The sequence below is a fragment of the Carcharhinus amblyrhynchos genome, chromosome 15, assembly GCF_965287045.1.
Source record: "Carcharhinus amblyrhynchos chromosome 15, sCarAmb.v2.hapA, whole genome shotgun sequence".
NCBI lineage: Eukaryota > Metazoa > Chordata > Chondrichthyes > Carcharhiniformes > Carcharhinidae > Carcharhinus > Carcharhinus amblyrhynchos.
The window spans coordinates 21,870,447-21,885,547 of record NC_137338.1 but is presented as its reverse complement, the minus strand read 5'-3'; the positions used below and the strand labels follow the sequence as shown (position 1 = coordinate 21,885,547).

Genomic DNA, 15,101 nt, shown 5'->3' with positions numbered 1-15,101 from the left:
GGGCATCCATTCTCCTGCTACAAGGACACTGCAAACAAGAAAAGAAAGTAGCAGATATTGACAGTGGAAATTGGGTGACAATCAAATATAGCTGTGACCTCTGAAGGCTGCCTTTTTGGAGGAGCATTGGAAGAGGCAAACAGAAATGAATTGCTTGGCTGACCAAAAAGAGGGTCATTCAGAGAAGACAAAGCTGCAAATCCTCCACCTTCTCAACCTTCTACCTTCCTCTGCAGAAAATGCAGCAAAACTGCCAAGCCAGAGTGGGCCTCCTGAGCTACAACAGGCAATATTTAACACAAAGTTGCCACCATGGCACAAACCACTGTCTCACAAGATGGATGAATGATTTCATTAATAAGTGTGTGAAAGACTGTGCGCCAAAGAAGCAAACCATGGATGAACAGGAACATCCACTGCTTGCTGAAGTCCCGGTCTGAGGCGTCAGGCGACCCTGACCTATACAAGAAATTCCAAATACAGAGAACCATCAAAGAAATAGTACCAGACCAAGCTAGAGTCCCAGGATAGCCACACAGACCCCCACCAACCATGGCAAGGTCTGCAAGACACAACTGACTACAATCACAGGATCATAGAAAGCATCATACAAGGTGAAGGCATGTAAAATCGCCAGCACCAATGCATGCCTCCCCAGTGAGCAAAACGCATTCTATGCCCATTTTGAGCAGGAGGTCAGTGAAAGCACGCCTTCTGCCCAGGAAGCATCAGCCGAACTGTTATCTGAGGTCACCACTGCAGACATCACAGCAGCCTTTTTGAAAGTCAACCCACAGAAAACAATTGGCCTGGATGGGAACCTGGATGAGCACTTAGATCCTATGCAGACCAGCTGGCAGAGGTAATCGCCTACATCTTTAACCTCTCCTTAACCAATCTGAGGTCCCTACCCACTTCAACAACCCTGTACCAAAAAAGCCAGGTGGCGTGCCTTAATGACTACTGCCCGGTGGCTCTGACATCCACCGTTACAAAGTGCTTCAAAAGGTTAGTTCTGGCACAGATCAATTCCGGCCTCCCAGATTGCCTGGATCCACTACAGTTTGCCTATTGCTGCAATAAATCCACAGCAAACACCATCTCCCTGGCCCTACACTCAACCTTGGAACACCTGGATAACAAAGATATTAACGTCAGATGCCTACTTATTGACTACAACTGAGCCTCAAACACTATTATTCCGACAAAACTTATCTCTGAACACATTAGCCTAGGGCTCGGCTCCTCCCTCTGTGGCTGGATCCTAGATTTCCTAGCCCACAAACTGCAATCAGTAAGGACAAGCAACGACTCCACCACGATTATGCTCAACACAAAGCTCTGTCCTCAGCACCTTAATATACCCGTTATACACCTACGACTGTGTGACCAAATTCCCATTCAATTCGATTTTCAAGTTTGCTGATGACACCACCATAGTGGATCAGATCTCAAACAATGATAAGACAGAGTACAGCAAAGAAAGAGAATCTGGTGAAATGGTGCTACAACAATAATCTCTCCCTCAGTGTCAGTAAAACAAAGGAGATTGTCATCAACTTCAGGAAGTGTGGTGAAGGACATGCCCCTGTGTACATCAATGGGGTTGAAGTGGAAATAGAACATAGAACATAGAACACTACAGCACAAACAGGCCCTTCGGCCCACGAGTTGCACCGATCACATCAACACCTACCAACCTACAGACCTATCTGTAACCCTCAATCTCATTAAACCCCATATACTCATCCAGAAGTCTTTTAAAAGACCCCAGCGAGTTCGCCTCCACCACCACTGACGGCAGCCGATTCCATTCACTCACCACCCTCCGAGTGAAAAACTTACCCCTAACATCACTTCTGAACTTCCCTCCCTGCACCTTAAATCTGTGTCCTCTCGTAGCAACCATTTCAACCCGGGGAAATAGCCTCTGAGAGTCCACCCTATCTATTCCTCTCAACATTTTGTAAACTTCTATCAGGTCGCCTCTCAACCTTCGTCTCTCCAGGGAAAAGAGTCCCAGCTCCCTCAACCTAACTTCATAAGGCATGCCTCCCAGTCCAGGCAACATCCTTGTAAATCTCCTCTGTACCCTCTCAATAGCTTCTACATCTTTCCTATAGTGAGGCGACCAGAACTGCGCACAATACTCTAAATGAGGCCTGACAAGGGTCTTATAAAGTTGCAGCATTACCTCCCGACTCCTAAACTCAATCCCTCGATTAATGAAGGCCAGTACACCATACGCCTTCTTGACCACCTCCTCCACCTGCGAGGCCGATTTAAGAGTCCTGTGGACCCGGACCCCAAGATCCTTCTGCTCTTCAACACTACTCAGACTTCTGCCCTTGATAGTGTACTCGTTCATCCCAAATGGTTGAGAGCTTCAAGTTTCTAGGTGTCCAGATCACCAACAACCTGTTCTGGTCTCTCCCGAGCCAATGCTACAGTTAAGAAAGCCCACCAACGCCTCTCTTTTCTCAAAATGCTAATGAAATTTGGCATGTCTGCAATGACTCTCAAAAACTTTTACAGATGCACCATAGAAAGCATCCTTACCAGATGTATCACAGCTTGGTATGATTCCTGCTCTGTCCAAGACAACAAGAAACTACAAAGGGTAGTAGCCCAATTCATCACTCAAACCAGCCTCCCATCCATCGACTCCGTCCACACTTTTCACTGCCTCAGAAAAGCAGCCAACATAATCAAGGACCCCACGCACCCCAGACATTCTCTCTTCCACCTTCTTCCGTTCAGAAAAATATACAGTAGTCTGACGTCATGTACCAACTAACTCAAGAACGACTTCTTTCCTGCTGCCATTAGACTTCTGAATGGACTAAACTTATATTAAGTTGATCTTTTTCTACACCCTATCTATGACTACTACATTCAGCACCCTCTCCTTTCCTTCTCTGGGAATGGTATGCATTATCTGTATAGTGCCCAAGAAACAATATTTTTGATTGTATACTAATATGTGACAATAATAAATCATAGCAATCAGAAGGCTGCCAAGCATAGAAACTGTATGCCCTGTGACATACTCCTTCTCCTTCTGCTAAAGTATAGTCTAAGAATGCAGAAGTATTCTGACCAAGGATTTAAAATAGAGCATGAGTTCAGCAGATTCCACGATTAGAATACACCATTATTCTACATATTACCATGGAGGTGGAAACTTTGGCAACGTAGAAATGATAGAGGTGGCATGACTGCGTGGCAGGTTACAGAATTAATCTCTGATTTTGTTAAGGCAGAATCCAACATGAGAAGCAGGACCCAGTATACTGCCACATAAGGTAGAATTTATCTGCGTTCATCCAAATCCAGGTGAATTAGATACAAAACAATCTGAACAGCTTTGTGATTTCAGAATCTTGGTGAGCAAAGTGTTCACATTTACAAATGGCCAATGTGTTTGCTAGGAAGCGACATCAGTTATTATTATTTACAACAAGCTGTCTCAAGTGCAATATCAACAATTTAACATTAATAAAACAGTCTCGATATTACAAGAAGTTAGTATAAGCTGCCTTACCTGACATGTTTTACCAAGACCCATCTCATCTGCAAGGATGCTGCCATGTTGAATACTATGGCATTGAGCCAGCCAATTTAAACCAATAAGTTGATATGGACGAAGGCTTATACCTAAAAAGAAAAATATGACCAGTAACTGAGCCTGCTGTTTGATATGGAACCAAATAAGAGTTATAATAAATAGTGGCATGTTAAACTAAAGGATATGCGCTGAAACTTGGAGGCAAAGAATAAAAGGATGTATTCCAGACTGGTACGGTATGGTGAGTGTTGCTCAGAGTTAGGGCTGTTTGTATTCATAATATAGTCAAATTATCAGGTTTTAAGAATTTAAGGAACAATGTCAACATTTGTTGATTATACCAAGTTGGAATATGAAAAATAGTGGTAAGTATTTTAAAGAATTGTGGAACATGGTAAGGTCAGTAGGATGGGCAGACAAATCTCTATGTAGAAGTATTAAGTAAGATTTTAGAAATTTAGTCTCACGTTAATACTGCAATGAAGTTACTGTGAAAATCCCTTAGTCGACACACTCTGGCACCTGTTCAGTTACACTGAGGGAGAATTTAGCATGTCTTTTGGATTATGGGAGGAAATCGGAGCACCTGGAGGAAACCCATGCAGACATGGGGAGAACATGCAGACTCCATTGAAACAGGGTCCCTGTGCCTGAGGAAGCAGTGCTAACCACTGTGCCACCATGCCACCCATGAAGAATAGAGAAACTAAATGAACTTTAAATAATAAAACTACAGAGTCGAGGGGCAAAGTGAAATTGGTGTATAGATAAGCAAATCATTCAAGTCAGCACAATTGGATACAGCTGTTAAAAGGACAAATTACGTAACTGGTTTGGACCTAAAGGTATGGAATATAATGGCAAGGAAATTATGTTGAATTTGAAAGAGGAGCAGTCATAACTAGTTGTGTACGCTCCCATCAATGAAAGGTGATGCACTGAGATGTTGCTGGGGTTGAGGGATTACAATTCACGGGTGGCATAAGAAGCTTTAAAAACTACCAAAATTGATAAGGTTAGGGATGGTTTTAAAGGGGCTTTAACATTATAACGTTATAATGTAAATAATGATAGGCTGCTTCTGCTAGTTGATGAAACAGTACTGAGATGAGCTCAGTTAAAATATTCATTAAAAACCAGAGGGTGAGTTAGAAGAAACTTCTGTCACACAGAGATTGAATACATTCAGAATGGTGTTTCAGAAAATATTATTAAATTACATACACAGAAGGAGCAGTCACTCAGCCTTTCAAGCTTGCTCTGTCATTCAATAAGATCATGGCTGATCTGACTGTAACCTCTCACCTACCCTGTAACCTTTCAGCACCTTGTTTATCAAGCATCTATCTAGCTCTGCCTTGAAAATATTCAAAGATTCTACTTCCAATAGACTTTGTAATTTCCATAAGAACTTAAGAACATCATAAATGGGAATGGGTAAGGCTATTGATCCTTCGGGCCTGCTGTCATTTAGTAAAAGTATTGTTGATCTTTTATGTCATCTCCACTTTCTCAGATTATCCACAATTCTCTTCATTCCCTTAGTACATCAAAAATCTATTTGTCACTGTCGTGAATACACTCAATGATTAAGCATTCACAACTCTTAAGGGTGGATTTCGAAGATTCACAACATTTTGAGTGAAGACAATCTCCTCATCTCAGTCCTAAATGGGGTGGCAAAGTAGCACAGTGGTTAGCACTGCTGCTTCACAGTGCCAGGGACCCAGGTTTGATTCCCAGCCTGGGTCACTGTCCGTGTGGAGTTTGTATGTTCTCCCCCGTCTGTGTGCTCTGGTTTCCTCCCACATTTTGAAAGATGTGCTGGTTAAATGCATGTGCTGGACTGTGGTGACCAGGGGAATTTCACAGTAACTTCATTGCAGTGTTAATGTAAGTTTTGTGACTACAAATAAACTTTCAAAGAAATGATCAATTCTTTAATATGAGCCTGTGACCCACATGTTCTAGATTCCCCAGCCACAGGAAACATCTTCTCAGCACCTACCCTGTCAGGCCCCTTAATGTTATAAGTTTCCATCAGATCACTTCTCATCCTTCTAAACTTCAGGGAATATAAACCAAGTCTATTCAATCATAAAAAAGTTGTTTGAGAAAGAGAGTGTTTGAAAGGGGTCTAAGCAGGATAATGCATGAAGCCTAGGTGGCTGATAAGAACATAAGAACATAAGAAATAGGAGCAGGAGTAGGCCATCTAGCCCTTCGAGCCTGCCCCGCCATTCAATAAGATCATGGCTGATCTGTTGTGGCTCAGTTCCACTTTCCCGCCCTCTCCCCATAACCCTTAATCCCCTCTCTTATCAAGAACCCATCAACCCGCTTCTTAAAAATATTTAGCGAGGCAGCCTCCACCACTTCAACGGGCAGAGAATTCCAGAGATTCACCACCCTTTGAGTGAAGAAGTTCCTCCTCAACTCCGTTCTAAACCGCCTCCCCTTTATCTTGAGGCTGTGCCCCCTAGTCCTACTGTCTTTTTTGAGCGGGAAGAGTCTCTCCACCTCTATCCTATCCATCCCATTCATCATCTTATACGTCTCAATGAGATCTCCCCTCATTCTTCTAAACTCTAACGAGTACAAGCCTAGTTTATTCAGCCTCTCCTCATAGCTCAATCCCCTCAACTCCGGTATCAGCCTAGTAAACCTCCTCTGCACTCCCTCCAGGGCCAAAATATCCTTGCGCAGGTGCGGCGCCCAAAACTGCACACAGTACTCCAGCTGCGGCCTCACCAATGCCCTATACAGCTGCAGCAAGACCTCCCTACTTTTATATTCAATCCCCCTCGCTATGAAGGCCAGCATCCCATTTGCCTTCCTGACCACCTGCTGCACCTGCAAGCTGGGTTTTTGCGACTCATGCACAAGGACCCCGAGGTCCCTCTGCACCGTCGCCTGCTGCAGTTTTTCGCCACGTAAGTAATAGTCCTTCCTACCATTATTCCTACCAAAGTGGACCACCTCACACTTGCCAACATTAAATTCCATTTGCCATTTCCTGGCCCATTCGCCCAGCCTATCTAGATCCTTCTGCAGACTCTCCACACCCTCCGCACAATTTGCCTTTCCCCCAATCTTGGTGTCATCAGCAAATTTCGACACCCTGCACTCGGTTCCCTCCTCCAGATCATCTATATAAATGGTAAATAGCTGAGGCCCCAGCACCGACCCCTGGGGCACCCCACTAGTCACCAACCGCCAATCCGAATAGCACCCATTGACCCCCACTCTCTGCCTCCTATTTGACAACCAATCCTCTATCCACGCTAACACCCTACCCCCAACTCCATGTCCCCTGACCTTCTGCAATAACCTCTTGTGAGGTACCTTGTCAAACGCCTTCTGAAAATCCAGAAAGACCACATCCACCGGCTCTCCTCTATCCACTGCCCTAGACACATCCTCATAGAACTCCAGTAAATTTGTCAGACACGACTTCCCTTTAATGAAACCGTGTTGCGTCCGCCCTATCAAGCAATTCCCTTCAAGATGCCTCGCAATTTCCTCCTTAATGACGGATTCTAACATTTTACCTACCACAGACGTTAAACTAACCGGCCTATAATTCCCCGCCTTTTGCCTGGCACCCTTCTTAAACAACGGCGTAACATTAGCCGTTTTCCAATCTTCCGGCACTTCCCCGGAATCCAGCGACGTCTGGAAAATAACCACCAAGGCATCCACTATCACCTCCGCCATTTCTTTCAGAACCCTCGGATGCATTCCATCCGGTCCTGGGGACTTGTCCACAATCAGCCCCTCCAGTCTGTCGAGCACCACCTCTCTAGTAACAGTAATGTCATTAAGACCCTCCATTCCTACCACCTTTCCATCGCTAACACCCGGCAAATTATTCACGTCCTCCTCCGTGAAGACAGAAACAAAAAAGTTATTCAAGACCTTAGCCATATCCCCATCCCCTACCACTAGCTCCCCTTTCTCATCCTCTAAAGGACCAACGTTCACCCTAGCCAGCCTCTTCCTTTTTATATATTTATAAAAACTCTTGCTATCCTTTTTTATATTAAGTGCTAGCCCAGCCTCATAGCTTCTCCTACCCTCCTTTATCAACTTCTTTGTCAATCTTTGTTGACATTTAAACCTTTCCCAATCCTCTTCTCGCCCACTACTCTTAGCTACTCTAAATTCCTCCGCTTTTAATTTAACACTTTCCTTCACCTCCTTCGTTATCCACGGCTTATTACCTCTCTTCCTACTGTCCTTTTTAACCATCGGAATAAATTTCTGCTGAGCACCAAGAAAGATCTCCTTAAAGATCCTCCACTGCTCCTCAGCAGACCTACCTTCCAACGCACTCCCCCAGTCCACATTCGCCAATTCTTCTCTCATCCTACCATACTCCCCTCTATTCAAACAAAGGACGCGTGTCCGGGAACCCACTTTCTCCTCTTCCATCTGCACCAGAAACTCCACCATACAATGATCACTCTCTCCAAGAGGATCCTTCACCGCAAGGTCCCTAATTCTACCCGCCTCATTACATAGCACCAGATCCAAGATAGCTCGCTCCCTCGTCGGCTCCAACACACACTGTTCAAGGAAATTATCCGGCAGCATTCCAAGAACTCCTCCTCGAGCCCACCTCGTCCAACATGGGTCGACCAATCAATATGCAGATTGAAATCTCCCATAACTACTGCCGTCCCATTCCTGCACACCGCACTTATTTGCGTGTTAACAGCCCGCCCCACCTCCAGATCATTATTCGGGGGCCTATAGACGACACCCACCAGCGTCTTCCTCCCTTTGCTGTTCCTAATCTCCACCCACAACGATTCCACGTTCTACTCTTTGGCTCCGATATCATCCCTTGCTACCACCTTGATACTATCCTTAATCAGCAGAGCTACGCCACCCCCTCTTTCCTCCTGCCTATCCTTCCTAAACACTTGATAGCCCTGTACATTCATCTCCCAGTCCCTGTCACCTTGCAGCCACGTCTCTGTAATGGCCACCAGATCGTATCCATTTGTGTCGATCTGCGCCATCAGCTCATCCACTTTATTCCGAATGCTTTGTGCATTCAGATAAAGCGCCTTCATCCCAGCCTTCACCTGGACCCTATTTGCCGTAACGCCACCAATTGGGACATCCTCGGCCTCTTCCCTTACCTGTACCCTATCCTTAACTTTAGACCTCGTAGCGTCACCTACCCTCGCACCCTCCCCCCCCCCCTAATTAGTTTAAAGCCCTGTCTACAGTCCTCTTTACTCGATTCGCCAACACTCTGGTCCCAGCACGATTCAGACCAACCCCATCCCGCCCGAACAAGTCCCACCTACCCCAATACTGGTGCCAATGCCCCATAAATTCGAACCCATTCCTCCCACACCAATCCCTGAGCCACCCATTCACTTCCTTTATCCTGTCAATCCTACGCCCGTCCGCACTCAGTTCAGGCAGTAGCCCAGAGACGACCACCTTGTCGGTTCTACTTTTTAATTCCATTCCCAGCTTCTCATACTCCCTCCCCAGATCCTCAGTCCGCACTTTGCCTACGTCGCCGGCACCCACATGTACTACAACGACCGGGTTCTCACCCTCCCACTCCAGGTTCCTCTGCAGCCCAGCTGCGACATCCTGTACCCGAGCACCAGGCAGACAACACACCCTTCTGTGCACTTTGTCATTGTGACAAAGGACAGTGTCAATACTCTTCACCCCACTATCTCCAATCACTACTACGTTCCTTTTCCCCTTCTCTTTGCCTATGTCCTGCTGCATCACTGTACCGTGTGCAGTTTGCTCACCAACCTCACCTGCCTCGTCCTCTTCCAGACTGGAAGCAAGAACCTCAAACCTGTTATGCAGATTAAGAGGCTGAGGCCTCCGCTCCTCACCCCCCTTCCTCCTCCTCCCAGCAGCCCCCTTTTGTCCCTGACCCTTAGATTTAGCCAGTCTAGGGGCACCCTCTCTCCCCCTGATGAGCCTCAGTGTCTGTAGCTCAGAGGCCAGCTCATCCACCTTGAGCTGGAGCTCCTCCAGCAACCTGCACTTACTGCAGACATGGTCACTGGGAAGGACCCTGGGGTCCACCAGTTCCCACATCATACAGAAACCACACATCACATGCCCCTCCATTATTCACTGTAATTTTTTATGGGGAAAAAAATTTTTTTCCTTGTTTCTTGCTGTAGCAGTTTTGAAAAAATTTTTTTCCTTGTTTTTTTTCAAACAAACTCACCTGGCCTTTTTTCCCTCAAGCCCTTTTTGATATTAAGCCCTATTAACTCACTCTGCTTCCCACTCACTCCGCTGCCCGCTCAGACGCTGCCCGCTGTCTACACCAGGCCTCCTTTTTAAACCTGGCGCTGATTTAAAGCAGGCTGGTCCACAAATGCCTTTTCACCACACCCTCAGAATTCTTAAAGCAGTAAATACAATAAATAAATGCTTTAAACAGTTCTACAAAGAGTAAAGTGCTTTAAACTTATTTTAAACAGGTGTTTAACAGGTAAAATCTTAGCTCTCTCTCTCAGCTCCAGCAAACAATGGAAGGCTTCACCGTGTGGCCCCTTGATAATTAAAGCTGGCTGGTCCACAAATGCCTTTTCACCACACCCTCAGAATTCTTAAAGCAGTAAATACAATAAATAAATGCTTTAAACAGTTCTACAAAGAGTAAAGTGCTTTAAACTTATTTTAAACAGGTGTTTAACAGGTAAAATCTTAGCTCTCTCTCTCTCTCTCTCTCAGCTCCAGCAAACAGGGAAATACCATAATCAACTGGATCAACTAAAAGTATACTTCTTTGTTGTAACATTCAACAAGTTCATCCTAAAATACCATGTGTGCAATAACCAATAAGCAAAATAGCTACTGACAAATATATATATATAGGTGCATTTTTTTTAATTCGTTCATGGGATTTAGGCATGGCTGGGTGGGCCAGTGTTTATTGCCCACACCTGAGGGCATTTAAGAGTCAATCATATTGCTGTGGATCTGGAGTCACATGTAGGCCAGACCAGTTAAGAACAACAGATTTCCTTTCCTAAAGAACGAGTGGACAAGATGGATTTTTAAGACATCATCTAGACTTTGAATTCCAGACTTTTGTACTGAATTCAAATTTCATCATCTGCCACAGTGGGATTCATAGCTGGGTCTCCAGATTGCTAGTCCAGTGACAATAACACTACACCACTGCCTTCTATGTTATGTTATTAATTGCTGAAGTAGAATCAAGATCATGAACAAACATGAAATAAAGAAACTCAACCATCTTAAATCCACAGTTTTATTGCTTTATTAAAAAACCAAAGTTAATTGCATTTTAAAAATGCAACTTTACAGATGAATACAGTACATTTATATAAAAATAGTTGAATATACATTTGATAAAATAGTGGCAAGGTGACAAACTTCAGCAAGTGATTAGTATCAAATTATGGTACATCATAATTAACATATGTACTCTTCACTTCTAAGTGTATTTTTTATTTTATAAAAATTAAACAGTGGAGTTTTACACAATGAATTAGCAGCGCACTCCATCTTCAGTCTGGGGCTGGGGCCCTTTTCAGAATATTGCTGCTCTGCTGAAGGTTCTAAATCTATGTTTTTGAAATAATTCAATTCATAGAGATGTGGGGCCTAAAGCTGAAAGTTGCCTCTAACTAGTTATGCCTTTATAGTTTGGCTCAGCAAGTGCCACACTAATTCAGTGGGGAGAATATATTTCTTGAAACTAGTGAGAGAAATAGCACTGAAAGAATCATGGAACCTTACATTAGAAACAACACCTTTAATTTATGAAGCACCTTTAACAAAGTAAAATGGTCCAAGACACTTCAAGGTGTGTTAACAACCAAAACACAAAACCAAGCCACATAAAGGTATGTTAGGATATATGGTCAAAGACTGGATCAAAAAAATAGGTTATAATGAATTATAATTTTAAAGCTGACGCATTGCTGAACAAAGAACCAATGTAAGTTAGCATGCACAGGAACTTGTGCCAGTGTTCTAAATGAGTTGACAAGCAACAACCAATTCCCCTGTCCTTTTCATTTCTCACTGTTTCAAATTACTGACCCATTTCATTTTAAAGGGGCTTTGGATTCTACTTTTTTTCTGAAACAACACCACAGGTTCCAAAGGCCCCACATAAAAAAAAAATCTCCTGATCTCTTCTTTTATTCTTATGGTAATGTTCTTGAATTTGTACCTACATTTTACCAATCAGAAATAATTTCTCCTGATTTACCTCAAAAATTATCATATCTCTATCAGACATTTCCCCCACCTCTGGTCAACCTGTTCCAATGAAAGAGCCCAATTTCTCTTTCCTCTCCTTGTAGCTAAAGTATCTCATTCCTGTCAGCTATACTCTGCAACTGATTTGAAAGCATTTGATGCTGGCAATGGATACACATTGAAGAACGTATTCTACCATGTTATATCAGTCAGAAAAAGCTAGGAACTAATTGTTATATGAATATTCTTTGGTGCCAGATTTTAATGCTCCATTGCAGTCATGGGCCAAGTAACATTATGTTAGGGACATAATAGGGATAGGCAACAAATGCTGGCCTTGTCACTGATGCCCACATCCCATGAAAAAATTTAAAAAGCCCATCAATCTCACAGGCTTTAGAATCTAAGATGTGATTATTCCTAAATTATGGGAATCAAAAAACATAACGGTCTACAGCCAAAATTCATTATCTTGATGCTCAGTAAGGTTAATCAAAATGTAAAATAAGTACAATGATGAATAGTTAGGAATGTCAACACACTAAACTAAACAGAAACAAAGTAAATATAGGTTTTAATATTAAGTAGAATAGGCATGTTCCAGATGTTCGCAAGGAGAGGGGAAGGCGAAGGAGGGGATCAATAATGCCAGCCACCCTACAATACATCCTACAGTTTTGGCACAGTCATTTACAGAGTTGGGATCAGGTCCCACTCTGAAACTAAACTCAGGAAAGGAAGATATGTTCATGCACAAGAGGCCAAATAGGAAAAGTAATTTGGACAAAAAGCATAGAGGTTACTTCGGTTGAACGGCTGAGATTGAGTCTATTTAGAACATTGGTATTAACACATCACAGATATGAAACTGTTTTAATGTTGTACCAAAGCCATATCCTTAACTCCTCGAAGTTTGTGAAACGTGTACAAACAACCCAGGTCATAATCTATTCCAAGTTATTCTGAATAAGCTGCTAACTATGATCATAAACAATGGCAATATCCCATTGCCCCTTCACATTGGCCTAGGTCGAGGGGAAGTAGAACCTGATTGGGAGCACTAAGTCCCTCCCATGGACCAATCGGCTGTTTGGATCAAAAGATCCCTTCCATCCTATAGAGTGTGGTTAATGTGAATAGTTTAGTGTGACTGAAACATTCAGAACTGTCCAGAAATAGTCACAAAGAGACAAACATATTACTGAGGGTATCAACAGCAATGGTTGAGTGAGTCTAAAGGAGGCCAGGTTGTGTGACAGGGGGGATTAAAGCAGTTGGGGCTTCCCGGAAAGAGGCGATGGGTTAACCAGGAGAGGCCTGTGACGAATGGAGAGTCCTCGATCCTGCCTCAGAGCCGGGAGACAGCTTAACGCGCTAAAACAACACTGACCTGTCAGACCCCACCTCCTAACATCCTGCTCCTCAACCCGCTCAAACTCTCCCGGCTGGCGGCTCAGTAAGTTGCGAAGGTTTTGTACAAACTGAGACATCTCTAATTCTTGCTCTATGTGACCGCCGGGGGAAGGAACGGGTCTGGGAGCAGAGAAGCTGCCGACGACCGCTTGAGGTCCTCCAAAACTAACAACACACCGAACGGGACAGGAATGGCCCCCGCCTCACTGTGAAAGGCAGGGGCGGAAATGAGTGGGCGGGGCCTGATTCGTGAACTGACGAGTGGGCGGTGCCTCTGCTGGAACGGGAGGTGGGCGTGGCTTATTTTGTGATCAGGAGTGGACGGAGCCTCCGCTGTGACGGAGATGGGCGTGGTGAATTGACCGGGGTGCAGCCTCCGCTGTGACGAGTGGTGGGCGTGGTGACCGGAGCGGGGCGGAGCTTCCGCTGTGACGGAAGGTGGGCGCGGTGACTGGAGCGGGGCTGAGTCTCCGCTGTGACGGGAGATGGGCGTGGTGATTGGAGTGGGGCGGAGCTTATGCTGTGACGGAAGGTGGGCGCGGTGACTGGAGCGGAGCAGGGCTTTTTTTGTGAAGGGAAGATGGGTGTGGTGACTGGAGTGGGCGGATCCTCCGCTGTGACGATTAATGGGCGGGTTTTCCGCTGTGACGATTGATGGGTGGGTTTTCCGCTGTGACGGGCGGAGGCGAGTGGGCGGAGCCTCGACTGTGACAAGTAGATCGCAAGGCTCTAGTGACGTCATGGTAGTGGACGGCGCCTCTGCTGAGAGGGTTGTGTGAGCTTCTGTTGTGAAGGAAGTAGGGATTGACAAATTTGATGGAATATTTTGAAGATGTAATTAGGTAGATTGTTAAGGTGGACCTGGATTTTCAAAAGTCATGAGAAATCACAGAATGGGTGCGGCACGGGGCTATTTGGCCCATCATGACAGCATGAGTTCCTGAATGAGTAACTCGCAGGAGCACAGCCTCACGATTAAGGGGTCAATTATTTAGTACTGAGAGGAACAGAACTTTTTTCACTGTAAGCGTTCTGAATCTTTGGCATCCTCCACTGCGAGCTTGTGGATGCATCATTGTTGAATACATTTAACGCTGCCTAAGAAACAGTAAGGAGTCTCACAACATCAAGTTAAAGTCCAACAGGTTTATTTGGTAGTAAAAGCCACTAGCTTTCGGAGTGCTGCCCCTTCATCAGGTAAGTGGGAGTTCACAAATACAGCATATAAAGACACAAACACAATTTACAAAGTAGTGGAATGCGAGTCTCTTTGAAGACTGATTACCTGTAAAGACTCGCATTCCAACCATTATTTTGTAAATTAAGTTTGTGTCTTTATATGCCCTGTTTGTGAACAGAACTCCCACTTATCTGACGAAGGGGCAGCGCTCCAAAAGCTAGCGGCTTTTGCTATCAGATAAACCTGTTGGGCTTTAACCTAATGTTCTGAGACTTCTTACTGTGTTTACCCCAGTCCAACACTGGCATCTCCACATTATGTAACAGTTAACAGCAGATTCTGAAACACAGTTCATAAAGCAAAGACCGACCTGCACACTGACTGTAGAAACAACCAGGTACTTGTAGATTGTGCCATCAAAATAAAGTTGAGATTTTTGGCATCTCAGGAAATAGCAGGTTATGGACAGAGGGCAGGAAATTGGAGTTGAAGCCCAAGATCAGCCATTGAATCCTGAAGCAGGTTCAATGCATTGTCTTCTGCTCCTACTGCTTAGGTTCTTGCAAAAAAAACCTTGCTGATTGACCTAAAACTGAATGTTTATGGTGCACCAAATCGTAACAACATCTAAATGATCTCTCAGGCTGGTTAGGTGCATTGATCCCAAATAGGCACTGGACAGTGGTGACTAGGGGATTTCAC

General features: G+C 44.5%; 1 protein-coding gene across 1 annotated transcript in view; it reads right to left on the bottom strand.

Annotated features, from left to right (window-relative positions):
- chd1l (chromodomain helicase DNA binding protein 1-like) overlaps positions 1-13,450 on the bottom strand; it is a 113,797-nt gene extending 100,347 nt beyond the window's left edge. Inside the window, exons 1-2 of the mRNA XM_080203581.1 lie at positions 13,197-13,450; positions 3,545-3,657 (exon numbers count right to left, since the gene is read on the bottom strand). Coding sequence (XP_080059707.1) covers positions 3,545-3,657; positions 13,197-13,296 — 213 coding nt within the window. The 5' untranslated portion in view covers positions 13,297-13,450. The remainder of the gene's footprint in view (positions 1-3,544; positions 3,658-13,196) is intronic.
- Between the last annotated feature and the right edge of the window lie 1,651 nt (positions 13,451-15,101).